The 25,345-nt window shown below is 39.0% G+C and overlaps 1 protein-coding gene across 1 annotated transcript; it reads left to right on the top strand.

Moving 5' to 3' along the window:
- Nucleotides 2,072-4,670, top strand: LOC109950836. The gene is made up of 4 exons (XM_020570976.1): nucleotides 2,072-2,349; nucleotides 2,669-2,843; nucleotides 3,190-3,481; nucleotides 3,841-4,670. Exons 1-4 carry the CDS (start codon nucleotides 2,072-2,074, stop codon nucleotides 4,668-4,670), a joined length of 1,575 nt encoding a protein of 524 aa, XP_020426565.1.

Below are 25,345 nucleotides of genomic sequence, written 5' to 3'. Positions count from 1 at the left end.
TAGCTTGTTAACGTAACGGGAGGCCCTGAGCTTCTCAGCTTCATGAATGCTCATTCCGGGTACAACCAAATCTTCAAGAATCCTGATGACTAAGCTCACACCTCTTTCATCATAGATCGGGGACTATATTGCTACAAGGTGATGCCTTTCAGCCTAAAAAATGTTGGAGCAACTTACCAGCACATTGTCAACCAACTCTTCGCCTCGTAGCTCGGACACATCATGGAGGTATACGTTGACAACATGTTAGTCAAGAGTCGCACGACTGATCAACATATCACTAACTTATCTACTATGTTTGACGTGCTAAAGCATTACAACATGCGCCTCAATCCCACAAAATAGGACTTCGGCGTTGCTTTAGGGAAGTTCCTTAGCTTCATCATCAGCCATAAAAGCATTGAGGCTAACCATGAGAAAATCCAAGCTATCTTGATATGAAGGTGTTGAAGACAGTCAAACATATACAGAGCCTTATTGGACTTGTGGCAGCCTGACCAGGTTCATCTTCAAGGCTGCAGATTGCTGTGCACCCTTCTTCAAGGCCCTAAAGTGCAACAAACATAACATCATCTGGAATCCTAAATGTGACAAAGATTTCACCAAGCTGAAGGAGTGTATAAGCCAGGCACATTTCCTGTCCACATTTGAGCCTGGTGAGATCCTTATGATTTACAGTATCCTCCACTGCAGTTAGTTCGGTGTTGATTTGGCAACCATCTGAGGCTAAACACGTTGTTTACTATGTCAGTAAAGCACTATAAGACGTTGAGGCTAGTCACTCTGACATTGAGAAACTTGCCCTCGCCTTGGTTGTTTCAGCTCAACGGCTTTGGCCATATTTTGCAAGCCCACACCATTCATACCCTCACTAATCAACCTTTGAGACAAGTTTTGAAGAAGCTTGAGACGTCTGGCAGGCTGATTAAGTGAGCGATCGAACTTGGAGAATTTGATATCCACTTCAAGCCATGACCATTTAATAAGGGGCAGGCCGTTGCTGATTTCATCTCAGAGTTCACTGAAGCCATACCTTTGGCCTCTTCTTAAATTATTGCTGAACTTACGCCAACCTCGAATCTCGTCCACCTTGATGTTGTAGGCAACTTTGACCTCAATGAGCTATTATGGACCCTCCATGATGATGGATCTTCAAACTTCCAAGGCTATGGGAAAGCATTGGTCCTCACTTCTCCAGATAAGGTGGTTCTTGAGTACGTCATTTGCTTCAACTTTTAAATCACAAAAAACGTGGCAGAATATGAAGCAATATTTGCCAGTCTACGACTAGCCAAAGAGATGGGAGACACCAACATGAACGACAAGCCTTATGAGTAGAAGACATTGAGAAGCTTGTGAACGACCGACTCTGAGATCTCAAGGTTAAAAGAGACTTAGAAAATACCCTATGTAAGGAGGTAGACCAAGTAAACTCCTCTCATTTCACTAATGAGATCGAACCAGGCTGCTCTCTTGACGTAGTTCTCAACACTGTCCTTTACACCATTCAAAGGGGATTCTGATCTCGAGAGTCATCTTAAACATTTCAAGAGCGCCATGATCCTTTATAAACATGAAGATGTGTTGATGTGCAAGGTCATGGTGTTTGCAATGACCTTACGATGAGAAGCCCAGGACTGGTTTCACACCTTACCATTTGGGTAGATCAACAGCTTCAAGGAGCTGACCTTTGTCTTCACTAAAGAGTGCACCTCCTGTATGACAGTAAATAAAAAATAAGTTGACTGCCTGTTTAACCTGTGCAAGAAGCCTGATGAGTCCATCTAAGACTACATCAAGAGATGACTGAATGACGTCCTCTACTTTCTAGAAAGGCTTGCCAACCAAGCACGACCTATATTGCAAGTTGACTGTCACTCCCAGCTAAACACTCGTAGAGGTTTCGCAACAATGGAAAGCTAAGAGCTTTGGGATGACGATTGAGTCACCGCGAAAAAGGCTGCCAAGTAAGTCAATGAACCCACCAAGCAAGCGGGTCAGATGAATGATAGGTTCAGCATCAAGAACAACGTCAAGCGCAAGGAGTGACCCCAAGAAGGAGCACCGACAAATGAAAACTACACAAAGTTCACCATCCCAATACATTAGATCCTGGCTTGGTGAAAGAAAAACTCTGATTGAGGAGCCTCCGCCTTTGAAAGGGGATCCTGATAAGAGGAATACCAACAAGTACTACACCTTTCATGGAATGCACAGACATGAAATGGTCAACTGCCAAGCCTTAAAAATGCACCATGAAGAGCTGGTGAGAGAATGCCACAGCACAGAATTCGTAGCAAAGAAGGCCATCCAGCAAATCAAGGACCGCGATGCAGCTAAGGAACCTCCGTAGAAGGTCATACAGATTAACACAATCCTGATCGACTTTGAGGAAAAGAAGAGGAAGATTAAACATGCCACTGTTATCACCCAAGTCTTAACCAGCTGCCCAACAATAGAAGACAATCCCGTGATCGGCTTCTAGAAGAAATACCTGATCAGACTTGCCTAAGACATGATCGACCGAATCCATGTAGATGAGGGCAGCGCATCTAGCATTCTACAGCTGTTGGTTATCCAGCAAGTGGGCATGTAGGCAAGATCAACAAGTTAGTCAGATCACTAGCTGATTTCAATGGCGTGACTTCGGTTACTGTGGGCACGATAGGTTTCAACGTCTACTCTCCACAAGTGATCAGCTCGCAAACTTTTATGATCATTCACGAAGCCTCCCTTACAATGGCATCCTAGGCAGGCCATGGATTAGCGAGATCGACACCATTACTTCCGCCACATATTACCTAATTATTGGGGGCGGTGTCAGGCAGATCAACAATAATCAGGTAATGGCAAGAAAATGCTCAGCCCAAGGGTTGAAGAGAAGCAAGCAGGCCCAGTTCATACATGTAAGCAGGATAGAACAAGCAGGGGAGGAAGAAGATTGGAAGGGAAAGGGAAAAGCCATCCCCCAATAGTAATCAAAGTGCCAGTTCGGAGGCTTTTCCTGAAGAATGATGGAGGCCTGAAGAGGATATTGAATTAGTACACCTTGATCTTGACAAGCCAAAGAGAATAACCCGGATTAGCTCGCGCCTAGGCCCAGAAGAGGTGGAGATGACCACCTTCCTCTAGAGAAACAAAGACATATTCACATGATCACCGTCTGACATGCCTGAAATTGACCTGCAGACCATCTACCAAAGGCTACATGTCAACCTAGCCAACAATTCAGTAGTGCAGAAGAGACACAACTTTTCTCCCAAACAAGTTGCAATCATTGAAGCCGAGATTGATAAGCTCATAGTTGCCGGCTTTATTGAAGAAGTCTCTTTCGTAGAGTGGCTAGACAACATTTTTCTGGTGGCAAAGAAAGACCAAGACAAGTGGAGAGTTTGCGTCGACTACATTGACCTCAACAAGGCATGTCCAAAGGACAAATTTCCACTGCCAAGAGTTGCTCAACTCGTAGATTCTACTTTTGGTAATCAGCTGCTCAACTTCATGGACGCCTACTCCGGCTAGAATCAAATTATGATGCATGAAGACGACAAAGCAAAGACTTCTTTTATAATCAAAAGAGGCACATACTGCTACAAAGTCATGCTCTTTGGGCTGAAGAACACCTGAGCAACCTACCAGAGGCCAGTAAATAAGATTTTCAAGGAGTAGATAGGCAAAACCATGGAAGACTATGTCGATATGCTAGCTAGAGCTCTCGAAAGAGCATATCACATCTAAAACCTTGCCAAATCCTTCAGCCTACTTCGAAAATATTGCATGAAGTTGAATCTGAGCAAGTGCACATTTGGAGTCTCATTCGGTATTTTTTGTGATACTTAGTCACCCAAAAGGGCATCGAGGCTCCTCCAAATCAATTCAAGGCCATCCTCAACATGAAGTCACCTGCCACCATGAAGAAGATCCGGAGTTTGATAGGTAGAGCAGCCACTCTCAACCGATTCCTTTCGAGATCTACCAAAAAGTGCAGGTTATTCTTCAAAGCCTTGAAGAAAGGACAAAGAGACAAGTGGGATGAAAAATGCGAAGTAGCTTTTCAAAACTTGAAGACCTACCTCACTTTACTTCCCTTGCTCTCGAAACCTATACCAGGAGAAGATTTGTTCATCTACATGGTGGTGTCCAACTCAAACATCAGCTCAGCTCTTATCAGAAAAGTGTTGGGGGCCCAACATTTGGTATTCTACACCTCAAAAGCTCTCCTCAATGCAGAGACTCGCTACTCCAAAATGGAGAAGCTTATTTTGGCCCTTGTAGTTTTCGCAAGAAAGTTAAGAACCTACTATCAAGCTCACCAGATCATTGTCATAGCTGACTTTCCTTTGAGATCGATTCTCCATAGCCCCGGCGCTTCTCAGCGACTCGAGAAATGGGCTATAGAATTGAGTCAATACAAACTCCTCTACCGGTTGATGACTCTTATAAAAGCCCAGGCTTTAGTAGATTTCGTTACACAGTTCACTTCATCAGCCGAAGAAGTGAAGCTAGTCATCAAAAATAAGGAAACTCCAAAAAACAAGAACTCCTCAGCCGATCCTGACCTGCCCAAAGAGATGTGGCAGTTGCTCATAGACGAAGTGTCAAATCACAAGGGAGCTGGAGTAGGCATTAACATAATCATCGAGACGGAACCTTGTCGATTAAGAGGTTGACCATCTATTCAGACTCCCAGCTGATCACTAATCAAGCCTCAGGATAGTACATGACAAAACACCAAAGAATGATCCAGTATCTAGACAATGTCCAAAAACGTTTGAAGGCATTCCCTACCTTCACCATCCAACAATTTCCTTAGGTAGAGAACAGTCATGCAGATGCATTGGCAAGCCTAGGATCAACGCTGGACACCCAGTTAAGGCGCTTCATCCCCATCTAGTACCTTGATCAGCCAAGCATTAATGAGGCAGAGTAGATAGATTCATTGCGGATCGAAAAGGACCCCAGTTGGCAAGACCCCATCATCGACTACCAAGTGAACACAAATTTGCCAAAGGACAAGTACGAAGCTAGGAAGATCCAGTAAAAAGTCATGAGGCACTACATGAAGGACAACCAACTTATTGGTAAATCATATTATGGTCCACATCTCACATGCATTAAGTACCCTTAAACCTTAGAGGTGCTCTACAAAATCAATGACAATGAGACACTCACTGAGAAAGCTCTGAGCATAGGCTACTTTTGGCCTACCATGCTCCACGACTCTACAAAGTACGTTAAAAAATGTGATTGATCCCAACAATGCAAGCCGGTTCCTAGCTTACCTACTGAGGTGTACCATCCACAGAACAGCCCATGTCCATCCATGCAATGGGCAATTGACTTAGTGGGTCCCATGCTACCAGTACCTGCCAAGAAAGACATGATGATCGTTGCCACCAACTACTTTACTAAATGGATCGAGGCTGAAGCTCTATGTTCTACTAAAAAGCCAATGTGGAGCGATTCATCTGGAAGAACATTATCTGTTAGTTTGTCTACCAATAGTTGTTGGTCACAGAAAATGGGTCGCAGTTCATTGGCAAAAAAATCATAGGATTCTTTGCGAAGTATGGCATCAAGCAACACTTGTCTACTCGAAGATATCCACAAGCCAATGGCCAAGTAGAGGCATCCAACAAAATTGTGATGGACTGTCTAAAGAAAGACTAGAAGAGGCTAAGAGGAAATGGGTAGATGAGCTCCTTAGAGTTCTATGGGCATATCGTACTTTGGAAAAGAGATCATTGGCTTATGGAACAGAGGCGATCATTCCGCCTCACGTCACTAGCCCCCTCCATAAGCATTCAGGTGGGTAGCATTGACCAGAATTTCGAACAGATAAAGGTCAACCTTGACCTACTCGAAAAAGAGCACGAAAAGACCATTGTCCAAGTTACAATCTTATAAGCAACAATTAAAGTCTTACTACAACGATAAAGCCAAGATCAAACAATTCCAACCTTAAACATGAACACTCATTTATAGGCCCAAACGGGCATGTACATCGGATTGCAGACCCAACCTTGTGTGCACATTGGTATTGGGACCTAGCCTCGAATGGAGACTAGATCTAGTTTAGTCTGGGCTTACAGATGCTTGTGACATGCATGGGTGCTGAGCAGCACGCTTTTGTCCTTCTCTTGCCTGCTTGCTCCTACTCAACCTGTCTGGGACCTCTTGAACTACCTACCCGTGCACTCATCCATCCTTCTCTCTTTGCCTTGGGATCCAAGGACAAGGTCTCGGACTAAGGCTGATCCCACAGTTAGCCTCCACTTTCAAACCTACCAACTTGCGCAAAAAGAAGAATGGTAGCTGCAACTGCTGACGTAGCTCTGACTCAACCACCAGCATGCGGCTTGGTCTTACCGCAACCACCAGCCAGCTGGTTCTGACCTCAAATAGCAAAAAAAAAAAAAAAAAAAAAAACACATGTTCAAGTCATCCACCACAGTAGCCACCGTGACAACCACCGATGTCTGCCACCTCCGTCGCGTCACAACGACAACTTGCTAGGCTAGCCAGCTAGTCCTCGTCGAGAAGAAAAATCAAAGATAAATACAAAAAAACCAAGTGTGACCTACCTTGGTGTGCATGCCAACTCCTCTCCTTGACAATAGTACAATCCTCCAAGGTCTCTCTCACAAGCTAGAAAGTAGAGGAAAATAAGTTTGCAATATGAAAAGGAGTGAAGAGAAGCCCTGTATTTATATTGGTTGGGCATCCTTCGACAAGAAAGAATCCTACTCCAATTAAGAGCCCAACTCCAAAAAGAAATTAAAAGCCTCATCCAGTCAGGAGGCCAGCTTATAAAAGGAAGTCCAGACGCAGTTGGAAAGCCCGATAAAAATTTCTCATCTCCTCCATGTCACGCATGTGCCATGGAGAAGTTGTGGGGTATTTGTGGAAGTAAATATTTCGACAACCATTCACAAAGCGCCATGTGGGCAATGAAAATATTTCTTAGGTCAACAATTGTGCTCAATTTAATTGGCCAATTGTTTAGACTTAAGATAGGGATAATACCATAAATTAGGGATTTGATTTTCATTAAATCTCTAATTGATCCAATCTCTCCATTTAAGGGATAGAATAATTCAATTCCATATGGGAATTATTGTCTGAAAAACCCTAGAAGGCAAGAGCACTATAAATATATGGTTACACCACATACATGAGGTAATTCGAAAAACCCGAAGAACTCTCTCTCTTTCTCTCTCGCCACACCCTTACTATCTCTCTCTCACGGCCCTAGCTCTCTAGTACGGTAGAGAAAACTTCGACCCTCTTTGTTATTTTCGTATCTTCCTCAAGAGCATCTAACTGACTTAGATATCTGAGGGCCTTTGGCCAACACCCAGTGGCAGATCTATGAATTTTTTCGGAAATGGAAAATTTTAAAAGGCTAAAAGCTCAATATGAAAAAATTTAAAAGGCTAAAAGCTCCATAAAATTATTTAGACAATATCAAATACCCTTGAATTTAAACAATACTAATGTCATTCATAAATCATAGAAAAAATAACATTACAAACAAATCTTCAATGAACTTGCTTTTAATATCTAAAGTGGGAGAGAATATCTCCTATTCTCAAATATCTAAAGAGATCTCATCAACTTGCTTTTAATTTGTTTGGCTATGCTTGGAGTTTTTTAAGTCTAAAGTGACAATATTTTGAAAGGCGAGGTATAGAGGGTAGGCATTTTTGGTCCCTTAAAGTGAGGCATAAGCCTTGAGACGTTGAGGCGTAAACCTTTTGAACTTGAATTATTTTAAAAAGGAATATATAAAAAGATATGTTACCCATCTATTTAACACTACAACATGTAGATGACATAACTATTAAAAATAAAAAATAGAGATGACCTTTTTTTTATTTTTTTTTATTTAGAAAAGAGATGGCTTATTAACAAGTATTAGATATGCTATCAAGTGGTACATATAATAAAGTGAAAAGACCAGCAATGAAAGACTACTATATTGACAGAGAAGAGAACAGAGTGGGAAAAAAGGAAAAAAAAATATTCCACAATAATCAGACGACAGTTTTTACAAAATAATCGTCGCATAACATAGATTAAGACGATGGCCTGTATATTTACCATCGTCTTTAAGCAAATAACAATATATTTGTTTTCTTTTTGAAGAACAAGTCTGGGTTATGGTCGCAACAACAATGGTGGTAGTAAATAAAAACCGACGTATAATAAACATGTAGACGACGATTGGTTTGGTGGGAACCAACCGTCGTCGTGGTTTACAAAAAACCAAAGCCTAATTATTCCATCCCCATTCCATTTCAAAGAACCCTTAACAGAATGCAAACATCAAAACATAAAAAAACCAACATATAGCTCCCAATCAAGAACCCATAGCTCCCAAAACATAAAAGAACTAAAGCTGAGAGAATATACAAACTAACAGAATATTTAGAGAGATCTAAGAGAATATACAAACTAAGAGAGTGCTGAGAAAATATATACAAACTAATAAGAAAATATTGAGAGAGAGCTGAGAGAATGTACTTACATGGATATTGAGAGAGAGCCAAGAGAAAATATCAAATGCTTGAGAGAGCTCAAAGAATATACCCAATGCTTTGAGAGAGAGCAAAAACTTTAAGACAAATTTACGTTGAAGAGAGAGAATAAAATACTTTAGAGTTAAAGGGAAATTATGAAAATTTTAAATCCCGGTAAAAAATTTCAAAGAATCGCATTTATTAAAGACGACAGTAAATACAACACAATAGTCGTTTAATTTCAAATTTACAACGATGGTTATGTTACAATTACGCCGTTCTATAACGTTTTGACGTCGCTCATACAAAAATCGACGTCTAAAATATTACATAATTAGCTTTGGTGTGCGTTTCCTGGGATTCGAATGCGAGTATTGACCAAAAAGAGCGAAAGCAAACCGGCGTCGATTCAATAAAACCAAAACCCTAAACCCTAAACCCTAAATTTTTCAAAAATTATATAAAAAATACAGAAGTATGAGAAAAATGAACCGAAAATTGCTACAGACTCCTTACAACAATGCCTTCTATATTAGTAGGCTAAAATCTATATTGAAGAATTTTCAATTTTATGACCACCAATGGATCACATAACCTTAGGGTTATGTTATGGAAAGTATAATGACTATTGTGCTTTATCTCTAAATCTTTTTCACTTTTGTTATTACTTGTAATTTTGAAATCAAAAATTAAATTTTCAGGCTTGAAGGGGATAGATATTGTCTCCATGAGTGCATAGAATTTGTCGGTTTATTTTTCGGATTTTTTTTGAATATATTATGAATATTAGTAATTAAATAGAAATAAAAATATTTTATAAAGATTTAGGGGAGATAAAATTTTCAATGAGTGCATAGTAGTTGTCAGTTTATTTTATGAAATTGGTTTGAAATTATTATGAATATTTGGAATAAAATAAAAAAGTCATAAAAAAAATTAAATGACAAATATAGATAACTGACGTTGCATCATTTTACAACGACGTTAAATAAAACATAACGTCGTCCTAGAAAGCATTAGACGTCGCAATGTAATCACCAACACGGTTAGAAAGTTACAATGTCAATCGTATTTCAATAACCGACGTGGGTATAGTTTACACTGTCGATTATTTGTAAATAAACGTCGTTGTTTATAAATACAACGTCATATTTAACCTGAAACAGACGTTGTATGTCTCTACAACTATTTTCGTAGATTACAGTTTTATAAATTAACTGACATGTATATTAACCTTAAATGACGTTTTTGAGATATGCAGTCGATGTTTTCTTTCCCACTATATAAGACGGCGGTTTTCTATATATATGAGATGTGTAAATAAAAACAAGACGTCGGTTTTTTTAGAACAATTTAAATTTTTATGATTTATTTTCATTATGAATATTTGTAATTAAATACAAATAAAAATATTTTTAACATTAAATTTTTTAAAGATTTATAGGACATAAAAATTTTCAATGAGTGCATAGTAGTTGTTAGTTTATTTTATGGAATTTGTTTTGAAATTATTATGAATATTAGGAAAAAAATATAAAAGTCAGTAACCGACGTTGCATCAGTTTACAACAACGTTAAATAACACACGACGTCGTCCTAGATATCATTATATGTCGCAATGTATCACCACCGGGGTTAGGGAGTTACAACGTCAACCTTTTCTCAATAACCGCCGTGCGTATAATTTACACCGTCGAGTATTATGTTGATAACGACGTTGTTTATAAATGCAACGTCATATTTTAACCTATAACGAACGTTGTATGTCTCTACAACTATTTTCGTAGATTTCGGTTTTATAATTTAACCGACGTGTATATTAATCTTAAATGACGTTTTTGAGAAATGTCGTCGATGTTTTCTTACCGTTATAGTAAGACGGCGGTTTTTTTTTTATATATGAGACAAATAAATTAGAATGAGACGTCGGTTTTTCGGAATTAATTTAAATTATTAAGATTTATTTTCATTTTATTTCATTCCACGACATAAATATTTTTCACAAAAAAAACACTAGAAACAAAAATATATTTCATTTGATTTTTTTGATGAATGTTTAGTTAATTACCAAAAATATGTTTATATACATTATCAAAAAATTAAAATAAACCTAAACATTTTAAAAATAAATATATACATTATCACTTATATATTGTTCTGTAATTGCTTGTTCATGAATTCTGCCCATTCCAGCCTGACTTCGTCAATATGTTCTTGAGTATAGACAACTGGTTCATTTTTCTTTTCAAACTGCAAATAAAGAACAAAAATCGACGTGTTACAAGTAATAAAACGACGGTTTTGAAAGAAAACGTCGTGGTATTAAATAAAGAAATTATATCTTAAATTTTATCTTCTTCTCTCATGAAATGCATCACGTAATAGCCACACTCTACATTTGTTGGTTGGCTAGGAGTGCCTTGTAGATTTTTCCATATGGGTGATTTACGTGATGATTGTTTTCTTGTGTGAGAGTTATACATTTTCATTTAACTGTTTCAAGAAAACAAAATGTAATGACCCAAACTCAAAATTCATATTTAATTAGTAATTTATTATGAGGAAAGACAATTTTGCCCTTGGAATAATTTCTTAATGAAAAGTTGACTTTTTGACCGAAATGGAATTTGACTATTTCACATACATCGTTGCGTAGAGCATGACGAAATGATTTCATAGACATGAAGTGGGCTCGAATCGGAGCATTAACGAAGAAAATACGATTAAAATATCATGAGGGGCAAAATGATAATCTGACAAAATCATGTTAAAACCTAATCTCTCTCGTTCTTTCTCTCTCTCTCTCTCTCTCTCTCTCTCTCTCTCCAGTCGACATTGCTCCAGCCGTCATCTTCCAATCGCCAGAACTCCCGCCACCGACCACCCCTGCCCCTGCCGTCGGTGCCAAAAGGACCAGCTCGGTTCCGTCTTCAAGCCCTGACCACTCCCCGTCGCGGTCAGCAACTCCAGTCGCCGGAATTTGCAGAAATCCAGTGGTTTTTCCTGAAACTTCAAACTGTTCGTTCTCCTTCAATTCTGCTCCAAATTTGTCGAGTAAGGCATGGATTTCTATCTATTTTCCATGCTCTAGCTGATGGTTGGGTAGGTTTGCATCGATTTTGACCGTAACTAGCTCGGTTTTCAAATTGAAATTTGGCCGGTTTTCGACCTCCGTGTTCGGCCACTTCCGGTCAGTTTTTGGGGTAGGTTCAAGAATAAAAATGGTTCCAAATATGGTGTTATACTTAGGGTAGGAGTTTGGAGCCGTGGTTTTGAGATTTTCCTGCGATGCGTAATCGCTTTGGACACTCATCGCTGCCAGCGCATGCGGCGGTGCGTGGGCGAGGGTAGTGTAGTGGCACTGTGTCTTCATACGATCCTTAGGTTGTCACGAGCGCGTAGAAATTCGCGGATCTCAATTTGGATACCATTTGAGCCTCGAACAGATTTTCCATATTGTGCGATTTCTGGGTTTAATACAGTTGAGCCGTTGGATCGTAATCTTTTTCAGATATGTTACTCTAGATAATTTCAGAATCGTGTAGGATTCGACGAATTGTGAATCGGAGTCCCGGATACTCCGAAAACGCGAACCCTAGGGCTAGGGTTTAGAAATTATGCGATTACACGATCGTGATCAATCCGACTGTCCGATCGACACCAATACCCTCTGGACATGTATCCTAGACATATTGGACATTCTAGCGGCTTCCGGATCATATTGGGAGGTCAGAGACCCGCAGGGTCCCAGATTGACTTTTTAGACTTTAGCGCTTTTTGAATCCCAAGATACTGCTAAACTGGAAGGAAAGCTTTTATGGGCATATGGATAACTTTAAGTTGACTCACGTACTTTTAGGAGCCGGGGGTCAGGGTTTTTAAGTTAATACTATATTGTATTAATAGAATATTATGGTCCTTGAATCAGGCACTTGGGTACCAGTTGACCCGCAGGAGGGACCTTCAAGAGGTCCAGCGAGCTCGGACTACCAGTGAGTGGACTCTTTGTTTTTATAAATGAATTTAAACAGTTCAATTTCAGTAATAAGCTGTTACATGTTTTTAAATATGTTATTTTGCACGTTGCCGAGTGAAATCTCTTTTAAAGAATATATGAAAAGATATTCTCATTAATTATCAGATAAATGGCAGCAACATTTTAAAGGTTACAGAAAGTTAAGTATTCAACAGCTTTGCTTCAGAAACTTTATATTTTTTTAAACCACCTTGTACCCAGCTATTAAATGTTGCCTCCGGATTATATTGGTTGCCTTCGGTTTAGTCAGCATGCTTGACAGTTGCCCCACGAGTTCCTTGGTACTCGAACTCGTGTGGAGCGAGTAATGCGGATAAAGGTGGACTACGGTCCCCTGAATCCTGCGAGTTGAGGCTCGGATTGACCTCATGTTACTGAGACCTGCGAATATGTGTTACCCATGGTGATGCAAGGAATTAACGGATATAAGGAATTGACGGATATAAGGAATTGGTTTATATACCTGTATAATTATATACGTGCATTGATTTCAGAAATAAAGAGAATAAGTTAGTTTGTATAACTGTTTTTACAGTGGGATTAGTATGTTCATATATTATTTTCTAAATTTTGTTTTGGGTCCACTCACCCTTTTTGTTGTTTTGCGCCCCCAGGCAGTAGACGTGCACAGGAATCCACCACAGGGCCGTTTTCCATCTTCCGCGCCTTTTCTTTGATGTAGGATTTTTGTTTTGTAAAAGGATTAACTCCTTTGTAAATTCTTAGCAGTTGCTCTGATGTTTTGCCCTAGACTGAGAATTGAACTGTTGACATGTATATATACGTATGCTGGCAGTTGGTTGTATATATATATATATATACTTGTTTGGCAGGTTTAAATGTGTTGGTATTGAGCCAGTTACAAGGGAAACTCTGCCGATTTTCGGTAGACGTCAACCTTGTTATTTTATCATGTTCTGTATAAAAGGGCAAATAGGTCATTTGTGCCCGACATTCGCCAGGTGTCGGACACGCACAGGGTCCGGCTCGGATTCCAAAGTGGAATTTGGATCGGGTCCTGTCACAAAAAGTGTTAATGACAAAACTAAAAATCAGCATAAAAAAACATTAACCGTTGTTGTGTATCATTCTAACGTCGGTGACGAAGAAAAACGACGTATAACCAAAGTTGTTTTTAAATGAAAGTTGAACAGGAAAAATTAAAACGTCCTAAAATGAAAAACACAAACGACGTGGTTTTTCAATGAAGACGACGGTTTCAAGAAAATACTGACGTTGTAAATGATTTCAAATGTCGGTTATAATATACCGTCGTCTTGTTTTTACTACAATGTCGGTATTTGAAAAAGCCGTTGTATCATTCAAATGCAGAAATAAAAAATCTTAGACTTTTATAAATAAACTTACGTATTCACTATATTTCTTATGTCCTCGTCAACAGAGCTGTTTGGCAATGAATCCATGTAATGGACAGTCTCCTTAGTTGGTCTCACAATTATTAACACCCAATGACCCCTACATAAAATGATCCATATAGAAGGGGACTAACCCTGGATTATAAGGCAGCAAGTAAAATTGATCCCCATCTGCATTTTTTAGGCGGTCTGAGATATATTTTGAACGGTGAGATAACGTTCTAGATTGAGAGTTGACTTGTCCAGGGTCCACGAGGCCAACAAGGTTTACCATATTTGCCATTTTTAAATAGTCAAATAGGTACCTAATTAAATATATGAAATTCAATTAAATTATATTTGAATTTAAAAGAAAGGAAATGTGAAAAAAAAAAAAAACAAAATTGGATTTCTAGAATTACCTCATGTATACTGTAATCACTGTAGATCCAATCTCAACCATGGAAGCAAACTGTAAAACGTCTTCACACAAGAGCCAAGTATCATGCTCAGTGCCAAAAATTTCCTCTGGCATGTGAATTGTAATGGTCTCGTTAGCAGGCTTCAACTTGGTCTTGACATATGGGCATAGGGCTAACAGAGGAGTTGGCATGTCAAGCTTTGAGAGATCCTGTAACAAGAAATATAAATAAAGAAATAAAGTTGGTTTGTACATGAAGTAAAATAGACGACTCCAATAAATAAACAAAACCGACGTGGTATATAATATCAACGACGTTTTCTAGAACATACTGAAGGGGTAAATGTTATAGACGACGGTAAATACATAACCGTCGTGGTGTAAAGGTTATAACGTCGCTACACAATAGAAAGTCATCTAGGTTAAAATAGACGACGGATGATAAATTTAAACCCGACGTCTATTTAAAATTTAAAAATCTGAAGAAAAAAAATCAAATGTTAGAGATTTTACTGTTTCATCTTGACGGTTTTCAACAGCATCAGCATCAACATCATTCGTGGGATTGTCTTCCTCCAATTGGACATCAGAGCAGCCTGCTTTGTCAGACATTGGATTTTTTGGGCTTTGCTCCAATTGAGGAATTGGAGGTATTGGAGTAATTGGAGTCATTGGTGTAGTTAGAGTTTTACGGAGCAAGTTGAGATCAAAGTTGTGAATTAGTTGACTGAATTGTTTCAACAAAATTTCCCTATCTGCTCTGATTGCCTCCAAAACACTTTGCTTTGCCCTGGCCTCCATCTTTTTTGGTTTCCTCTCTCACTGCTTCCATAACACTTTCCTTCAATTTGTCAGCAAATTTTACTCTTTGCTGTCTCGGCATATTGAAGAATTGAGTTGGGGAAACCCTTGCTCCAACACCTCTGACCCTCCAACCATGCTCAGGGGTTCCCAAAGCCAAGGTCAAAACATCATTGCTCCCAGAGACAGTCAGAGTGCCCTTGGAGACTTGTTTTTTCAAATCATCCTAAAAGTGAGAGAGAGAGAGAGAGAGAGAGAGAGAGAGAAGGTTAGTGAGTGAACAGATTGTAAAACTAATTAAATAAATTAATTAATAAAAATAATAACCGATGTGGTAAATAGGTTACGACGACGGTTTATTTCACAAATAGACGCAGAAAATTATTTAATACGTCGGTCCAAAACTACCATCGTTTTATGTATATTAAAACGTCGGTCAATGAAATAACCGTCGTTTATTTGACATCAGAAATAAAAACCCAACCAAAATATTCATTGATCCAAAAATAGTGTACAAACCAATTGCAGAGAAATAGAGAGGGAGAGAGTGTGTGTGCGTGTGAATATGAAGAAAGTTCAAAATTTAATTTTGAAAACCTAACACAAAAACAAAAAACCGTCGTCGTAATTTAATACAGACGTCAGTTTTATAAAAATACTGACGTTATATCTTTTTTAAAAGGCGGTAAATAAAAACCGTCGTGGGGTTTCATTTATAACGATGGTTAATAAAAAGATCGACGTCTGAATGAAAAATTAAACCTCTGTTTTATAGGTTTAGAATAGAATCAGTGAGACTTATGATTAATTTTGCCTTCTCTGCAACCTTTGGATCAGGGATGTTTCCCTGTTTATCTTCTCTTGCCTTCTTCCATAGCAGAGATCGATCGATCTCTTCACCGGGCATGGTTTCTTCCAATTGATCCTCTAAACCAATGTATCTTTTTCAAGACAACCTATGGTTGTACTCGCATTTCTCCTTTCTCTGTGACTGCTCAGAATGCATAGCCTCAAAATCTTGGGATAACCTTGAAACTACAAAGGCATCCCAGTGAGATTTCTCATGAAGTTATAAAGCTGAGGGGGCTCTTTTAACTTCTCCTTCTCGTTTGCGAATGGAAGGATAAACTGCCTAGTTAAGGTAGACTTAAAATCCTTCCATTTTTTGGCTACAGACGACAGCACAATCTTCTTGCCCCCTTCCCTAACAGCATAAGCCATTTAAACAGCTTCCCAAATCTGCTCCTTCAGATCCTTGTGCAATTGAGTCCATTTCTTGTCCACAAAAGGGACTCTGGTGCATGCCAAAACACCAATGTAACTCTGCATCTCAATAGCAGCCTTGCCATGTGGTCTGCCACTTTTATTGTACTCAACCACAGGTTTAATCTTCTGGATTTTTCTCTTCACAACACGGCTCATTATGTTCATACCGCGAGTCTATTTCGTCACTTCATCAAATGTCGTAGAGCTTGGGTCTTTCTCAGAAGATGAAGTAAATCTCATCTTCTTTGTGGGATTGCTCGGAACAAATTTGGATTCACCTATTTGTGCCTTTGAAACTACAGCGTGACAGGACCCGATCCAAATTCCACTTTGGAATCCGAGTCGGACCCTGTGTGTGTCCGACACCTAGCGGATGTCGGGCACGAATGACCTATTTGCCCTTCTATGCAAAGCATGATAAAATAACAAGGTTGACTTCTACTGAAAAACCGGCAGAGTTGTAACTGGCTCAATACCAAAATATTTTCGCCTGCCAAACAAGTATATATATGTACAACCAACTGCCAGCATACGTACTATATATACATTTCAACAGTTCAATTCTCAGTCTATGGCAAAACATTAGAGCAACTACTAAGAATTTACAAAGGAGTTAATCCTTTTACAAAACAAAAATCCTACATCAAACGAAAGGCGCGGAAGATGGAAAACGGCCCGGTGGTGGATTCCTGTGCACGTCTACTGCCTGGGGGCACAAAACAACAAAAAGGGTGAGTGGACCCAAAACAAAGTTTAGAAAATAGCATATGAACATACTAACCCCACTGTAAAAACAATTATACAAACTAACTTATTCTCTTTATTTCTAAAATCAATGCACGTATATAATTATACATGTATATAAACCAATCATATTCATGGTCAACATTACTTTTGAAAACAGTTTAAAACTACCACCTAGGTGTACCCTTTATTTCCGTCAATTCCTTATATCCGTCAATTCCTTGCATCACCATGGGTGACACATACTCGCAGGTCTTAGTGACACGAGGTCAGTCCGAGCCGCATCTCGCAGGATTCAGGGGACCGTGGTCCACCTGATCCGCATTACTCGCTCCACACAAGTTCGAGTACCAAGGAACTCGTGGGGCAACTGTCAAGTATGCTGACTAAACCGAAGGCAACCAATATAATCCGTAGGCAACATTTAATCTCTGGGTGCAAGATGATTTAGGAAAATATAACATTTCTGTAACCTTTCAAATTCTGCTGTCATTCATCTGATAATTAACTAGAATTTCTTTTCCTATATCCTTTAAAGGAGATTTCACTCGGCAGCATGCAAAATAAAATATTTAAAAGCATATAACAGCTTGAATAGAACTTATTCAAGATCAAAAACTGTAATTGAACTGATTAAATTCATTTATAAAAACAAAGAGTTCACTCACTGATAGTCTGAGCTCGCTGGACCTCTTGAAGGTCCCTCCTGCGAGTCAACTGGTGCCCGGGTGCCTGATTCAATGACCATAATATTCTATTAATACAATATAGTATTAATTTAAAAATCCTGACCCCCAGCTCCTAAAATTATGTGTGTAAAATTAAAGTTATTCCTATGCTCATAAAATCTTTCCTTCCAGTTTAGCAGTATCTTAGGACTCAAAAAGCGTTAAAGTCCCAAAAAATCAACCCGGAACCTCACGGGTCCGTAACCTCACAATATGATCCGGAAGCCACTAGAAGGTCCAATATATCTAGGACACATGTCTCGAGGGTTTGGTCTCGATCGAACGGTCGGATTGATCACGATCGTGCAATCGCATAATTTCTAAACCCTAGCCCTAGGGTTCGCGATTTCGGAGTATCCGGGACTCGGATTCACAATCCGTCAAATACTACACGATTCTGAAATTATCTAGAGTAACATATCTGAAATTGATTACGATCCAACGGCTCAACAGTGTTGAACTCGGAAATCGCACAATATGAAAAATCCGTTCGAGGCTCAAACGGTATCCAAATTGAGATCCGCGAATTTCTACGTGCTCGTGACAACCTAAGGATCACATCAAGATACAGTGCCACTTCACTACCTTCGCGCACAAGCCGCCGCCAACGCCGGCAGCGTTGGGTGTCCAAAGCGATTACACATCGCCAGAAAATCTCAAAACCACGGCTCCAAACTCCTACCCTAGGTATAACACCATATTTGGAACCACTTTTGTTCTTGGACCTACCCCAAAAACTGACCGGAAGTGGTCGAACACGGAGGCCGAATACCGGCTGAATTCCAATTTGAAAACCGAGCTAGTTACGGTCAAAATCGATGCAAACGTACCCAACCATCAGCTAGAGCATGGAAAATAGGTAGAAATCCATACCTTACTCGACAAATTTGGAGAAGAATTGAGGGAGAACAAGCGGTTGCAAAACTGTGCAAAACCGGCTCGATTTTTACAGTTTTCGGCGGCTGAACGGCGGCGGCTGGCAGCGGGCTGGGCGGGGTGTGGTGGTGGCGTGGCGCCGGTCATTTTGGCTCCGGTCTTGCTGCTTGGGGTGGCCGGTGGCGTCAGGTATGGGAGTTTGGAGGGCGACGGGAAGGAGGACAGCGGGAGAGAGAGAGAGAGAGAGAGAGAGAGAGAGAGAGAGAGAGAGAGAGGACAACTGAGGGAAGAGAGAGAAATGAGGTTTAAAAATCTGAGTTTTTTCCAAATTATCATTTTGCCCCTCGTGATATTTTAACCGTATTTTCTTCGTTAAATCTCCGATTCAAGTCCACTTTGTGTCTACGAACTCGTTTCGTCGTGCTCTACACAACGGTGTTTGTGGAATTGTCAAATTCCTTTCTGGTCGAAAAGTCAACTTTTCGTTAATAAATTATTCCAATGGCAAAATTGTCTTTCCTCATAATAAATTACTAATTAAATATGAATTTTAGGTTTGGGTCATTACACAATGTCCTTGCCTTGAACGTTTGACGCTTAAGCCTCCTTACTTTGAGATTTCGAAACCATGTTTAGAGGGAATTACAAACTGCAAGGAAAACAACGATGGTTAGGTAAACTACAGACATAAAATGAAAGTTCAGACGACGGCAAAACAAAATAACCGTCGTGCTAGCCCATAGAAACGTGGATGTGCTAATACGACGTGGTCATTAACTTAACACGACAGTAATTAAATAAATCGTCATTGTATTATAAGTTCATAAATACAAAAACCGCCCAGTTTTCTCTCTCCCACATTATCAGACGATGGTTTTCTCTTCAAATGTCGTATTTATTAACACACCACGTCGGTTAGTACGAACAGTCGTGCTATTGAAATAGCACGAATTTAATTACCGTCGTGGTGTGTCAACAAAAACATCAAATTCGAGAAAAACCCGTCGTCCTCACATGACCTGTGAGTGATAACAGTGATTGGTTTGGCAATTTCAAACCGCCTTCTTGTCTCAAACATCAATGGGACTCGTTCTTTAAAAAAAAAACTTCAACTGATAAGGAAAGTAAAGAAAAAAAAAGGAGTGAGAAAGTTGTCAAACCTTTGGCTTGCAAAGAAAGTTTTCTTCAGAATCAAATTTTGGAGACGAAGACGAGGAAGAACGTAAAAATTGAGAATCAGAAACGTAGCTTTTAGGAAATGAGAGGGAAACTGAGAGAAAACTGAAAATTTTAGAGAGAACGTAAAAGTTTAGGTCAGGTGACCTAAAAGTTTATATAGTGTCCCAATGATAAATACAACGACGGTAGTCATTGAAACCGCCCTAGTAAGTATTTATTACAACAGTAAAATAACATTAACCGACGTGGTTAGTAAAAAAGCTTTTTGACTTTTTGTATTCTGAAAACGACGTGGTTAGTTGGGCACTACACGACAAAAGTTTACTTTTGAATACGTGAAATTACAAGTTACCACGTCGTTTTTTTATATGGACCGACATTGTTTGCCGAAACCTCGTTGCCTGTATATTAATGACCGACGTTGTTTACTAACCGACGTTGATTCCTTCTGTTAAACGTCTTTAGGGTGTTTATAAAACCGAAGTGGATATGAATTTTTTTTTTTTTAATAAATTGAGTTTTTTTCCATGATTTCTTTCAGTTTCAGTTTTCAATTAGGGTTTCAGTTTCAGTCTCACCTCTTAGGAGGCAGTTGTTTGGATGTTGGTGTGTGTGTATATTTGTGTATCTGATTCACAAACATACACACATCACCAACGTTCAAAAAAAATTATCTCTTAATGAATATCTGTTGCTGCCGTTGGCAATTGTTTGGATGTTGATGTGTGTGTGCGTTTGTGTATCTGAAGGACACAAATACACACACATCATCAACTTCCAAAAAATTGTCTGTCTGACTTCAAATCTGAGGCTGGCGTCATCAAATTTTAGAGGCAAATTTTTGGATGTTGATGTGTTTGTGCCTTTGTGTATCCCAAAGACACAAAGACACAAACATCATCAATTTCTAAAACATTGTCTTTCTGTGGTCTGATTATGATGAGGAACAGAGTTCCATCTGGTAAGATTTCGAAACTCTTGGGATCTCAGGAAAAATCTGATTATGTTGGTGGTTTTCTATATAAACCATCGTGGTTATTTTCAATTCTTGTCATTAATTTGATCTACCGACGTAGGACACAAAAATACTAGAAGTAAATAATAATAAAAAATTACAATTAAGACAACGGTTTAGATATAAGTTGAGATGTATAAATTGAATAAATACGCAGTCTCATAAAATTGATTATGTCAGCGGTTTTCTATATAAACCGTCGTGGTTATTCTCAATTATTGTCATTAAGTTGGTCTACCGTCGTAGGATACCAAAATCCAATAAATAAATAGTAAAAAAAATTATATTAATAAGACGACGGTTTATATATAAGGGTGGACGTATAAAGTTAATAAATACGACCGTAATTTTAACTTTACGATGTGGTAAATTTTATTATACAAGTTAATTAAACAAACCAACGTGGTTAGTGTTAAAGATACCGTCGTAGTACACTTGAAGAAATAAGTCGATAAATTTATCTTTATCGTCGTTGTACATGCATTTAATACGGCGGTAGTTTGTAATTTACCACCATGGATTGTTTTGAAAATATACGGCGCCGGACACGAAAACTTGGTCATGTTTATTACGGAATAAAAACGGCGGCTGTATTTTAAAACCGTCGTCTTTACTTTTTAAGTTCGTGGATTCATACATTCTGCCGTTGTTTGTTTTCTCCGAGTTTACTTTGAGGAAAAACTTTTTCAATAAGACGTCGCTTTTTTAATTAGATGTGTCGTGTTTTAAAAACAGCAATTGGAATCTCCCTTTTTTAGATGTTTAAGTTAATCATACACGGCTGTGTTATAAAACCGTCGTCTTTTCAAACACAACGACAGTTTTCCGTCAAACGGTCATTTTTTTTTTGTCGTCTTTTTCACTTTTTATAGTAGTGTTGATCTCTGGCAAACTTAGATGTGCTTCTCCAAATAGAATGTAAGAAAAATATGAAGTTTTATTTGTTTGTTGAAAAATAAGTTACATTTTTTACGGTTGGATATTGGGTATATATAACTGTTTGCGGCTTCAAACACAACAGTTAGAAACCTGTTCTAATTTAAATTCAAATTGAAACGATAATTAAACATGTTCTACTGTGCAAAAACAAAAAATTAATGGACAAACTATACAAAACCCCCCAACCTATAGGGTCATTTTCAAGTTCAGACCCAATTTTAGGGACACTTACGAGTACATACTCAACGTCACGGAAACCCTACAAATTGCCCTCTCCGTTACCTAAACTATTTGTTGAAGGAAAATGTGATCCTCCTAATATAATTTCACCACCACTAATTAAATAACGGGGTTTTATTATTTTAGGTTCGACCCATTCGAGACGCAAGTCTCTTAATTACAATCCCTTGCTTCAAGGGAATACCCTTTGATTCCATCATAAAGAAACAGAACGTGTGTGTTTGATTTTGCAACTGCTCCCAAGCCCAACCTCAGGATGCCTACGTATCCCTTGCGGGAATCAAGCCACTCGTAGTTCAAAGATTCACAATGAATAAATGACTCATCGCAAAATGAGGAATTTGAATGAATTTGATTAAGGAGTGTTTGGGTGAATTTAGCTAAATAAACTAGGGATTCGATATGAAATTGTGTTTGGGATGGTTGCATCTAGATTGAATCTCTAGGTTGCCTACGTACCCTTTCAAAGGGATCAAACCAACGTAGTTCGAAATTTAGAAATTAACGGGTAAGTGTGGCCCACTAATTGAGAATTTCTGTTTGAGAGACTTGGATTTAATCTCATTAGAGTTTTCATGGGTAGATGACCCATGGAAAATTGGGTAGTTTTGTACCACTTTCTTTGTTGTCAATGTCCAAGAAGAATAATGAGTAATTTTAATTATCCCATTAATTTTTCCTAAACATTGACAATTGTGTTTGGGAAAGTGTTTTGGCAAAACTTTGTTAAGATAAACCAGATATTTAAATTTGATTGCGGTTGCGTCTATTGGGATGTTAGACTGCCTACGTACCCTTGACGGGATCAAACCGACGTAGTTCCAAATTGATTTGGAAATTAATGGGTAAGTGTGGCCCACTAATTGAGAATTTGCGTTTAAGATATTTGAATTTAATCTCATTTGAGTTTTCATGGGTAGATGACCCATGGAAAATTGGATGGTTTTATACCATTTTTCTTTTTGTCAATGTCCAAGAAAAATAATGAGCAATTTTGATGAACCCACTAATTCTCTACAATTGACATTTGCATTTGTATCCATGCATGATTTGGAGGATTTGAGATTAATGGGCTTTTGTGGTTGACAAGCCTGTTATTCCATATTGATGCTCCTTTGGCATCTTTTGAGTGTGAGCTGGATGCTCGTAGCACGGCCAATCATTTATCTGGAGTGGAGTCATGGACACAGTATGGTCGAGTCGCTTGGCACTCCTTTTTGAATAGCTTCTTTGCCACAGTGATTGATTCCCATATTTCTTGTTGAGATTTTGTGGGCATGTTTGGTAGCCATCTTGTATTTGAGAATTGAGGCAGATAGACCCGAATGACGTAAGCATTTTATTGAGCCTTCTTGACCGTCAATTGATTTAGTTCTCGTGAACCTTTGCTGACACTTTTGTGCTTTTACTTGCATAGCTTGGTACTGCAAGTAGCGAACTCACGTCTTCATCCCTTGGAATACAAAGGAGTACAAGTGCCTGGACACTTTGTTTTCATTTGTTGCAGTCACCAAAAGTGATGTGAGGGACTTGAAACACTTCATGAGTCTTGGTCCAAGTAGGACTTGCACAATGACAGTTGAGGATAAAACTTGGAGCAAATCATTGGTCCTTTTTAAGTGGACTTGTAAGCAAAGCGTGAGGCACTTCTGTTTTGCCTTGAGCTTTTATGCTTTCTTCATCACTAAACTCCTTCTTGAGCATTTGGTTTGTTCTGTTTCACAAGCCCCCCCTTTTTTTTTACAGCCTCACGGCTGCCTTTCCCCTTTTATTGTCCTTTCGTTGTTGTTGCTATGTATTGCTGAAGGCATCCTGGGATGGAAGCATTCGAGCAGCCAAGCCATATGACAATCTTTCTTGCCGTTTGAGATGCTTGAAGGCATAGTAGAGAGACCCAATGGTCTTGCTTGCTGTTTGGAGTGATGCAACCGTGAAGGGAAAGTGGCCCTGCTTTGCTCCAGCTGGTCCCTCATAGCTTGGTGCCATTAACAAGTGTCTTCTAATTTGATTAAGACACCCAAGGATAAAAGTCCTGTCCAAGTAAAATCTGAATTGACCTCCTTCATGATTTGGAACCCCTGGATCTTCCAGGAAAGCAAACCCCTTGTCCATATAGGATTGGGCTATATGTATTTCTTTTATATAAAGAAAGACATGTGCCCCACAAATTAAGATCACCAGCAAAAAGAATGCTTTTGATATTCTTTCTTTGTTTGCTTCTCCAGACCAGCACATAGCCTTGCTCAAAGCCACCTGTTGCACCATCAAAGAGAAGAGGATTTCACGTGGTAACCCGCATGCCATTCCTTAGTTCTTCACTTTAATCTTACTTATTTTATTTATTGATTGAACTAACTAGGATTTTTTTTTTTTGGCATGGGCAGCAATAGCAGTAGCAATTGAAGAGCCTCCAATTAATTGGATGCTTCCGGGCTGACTTGGAACCAAAAGAGACAACTTCTCTTATTGTCCTTTGTGTGCTGTAACCTTCCCAAGGTCAATAACCCAAGACAAAGGGAAAGAGAAATCATCTTGCCTTTCACGTGGTAACCCACCCCATGAACTCCTTTTTTTTTTCTTTTGATTTTTCTTTTGTCTGTTTCCATGCTTCTGACCTCTTGTCTTCTCTTTTGTATGTAGAGACTGTGCTGCCAGCTTGAAGGCTTTGGAGTTTGGTGGAGGAAACCATCTGTCATTTTGCTTCAGAAACCCAAGAAAGAACTTGTGGTACTTGCTTTGCCAGCTCCTCTTTTTTTGTTTGCTATTGCTGTACTTTTACCATTGCTCATATCCATTTCTTTTACTCAATTTCCAGTCATAATAAACCAAAGAAACATTCAAGAGGGGGAGAAGGAGCTGTGCGATACAGCCCCCCTTTTTTTTTATTCCATTACTTTTTTTTTATGTCCCTTGTTTTGTCTTTTACAAACAAAACACAACACACAGAACCCCTTTTTTTCTTTTGCTGCATTCTTCCTCCGCTGGCTTTTTCGTTGGCTTGCAGGCAGCTAACACTCATGAGGAGGCAATTCAATTTCCATGCGCCCCTTTTGGTTTCGGATGCTTCATACAGGGATTTTACACAGGGACTTGTAATTACAAGCTTTCGCTCTTTTGATTTTGATCCCATGGTGGGTTCATCTCTACATCCATGATTTGAGGGATTCTTTGCTCCTGGAAGAGCTTATTTGGTGGTGCATGATAGAATAGACTATGCCATAAA

Source organism: Prunus persica, chromosome G8 (genome assembly GCF_000346465.2).
Source record: "Prunus persica cultivar Lovell chromosome G8, Prunus_persica_NCBIv2, whole genome shotgun sequence".
Lineage (NCBI taxonomy): Eukaryota > Viridiplantae > Streptophyta > Magnoliopsida > Rosales > Rosaceae > Prunus > Prunus persica.
Note: the sequence above shows the minus strand (reverse complement) of the source record. Positions and strands in the feature narration are given on the sequence as shown.

What these genes read in the sequence shown, in the direction of transcription:
- LOC109950836 (XM_020570976.1), top strand. Translation starts at nt 2,072, where the DNA reads ATGAAAACTACACAAAGTTCACCATCCCAATACATTAGATCCTGGCTT. An exon ending in GGCAGATCAACAATAATCAG is followed by an intron (nt 2,844 to 3,189) that starts GTAATGGCAAGA and finishes ATTGACCTGCAG; the next exon opens with ACCATCTACCAAAGGCTACA. An exon ending in ACTCGTAGATTCTACTTTTG is followed by an intron (nt 3,482 to 3,840) that starts GTAATCAGCTGC and finishes TGTGATACTTAG; the next exon opens with TCACCCAAAAGGGCATCGAG.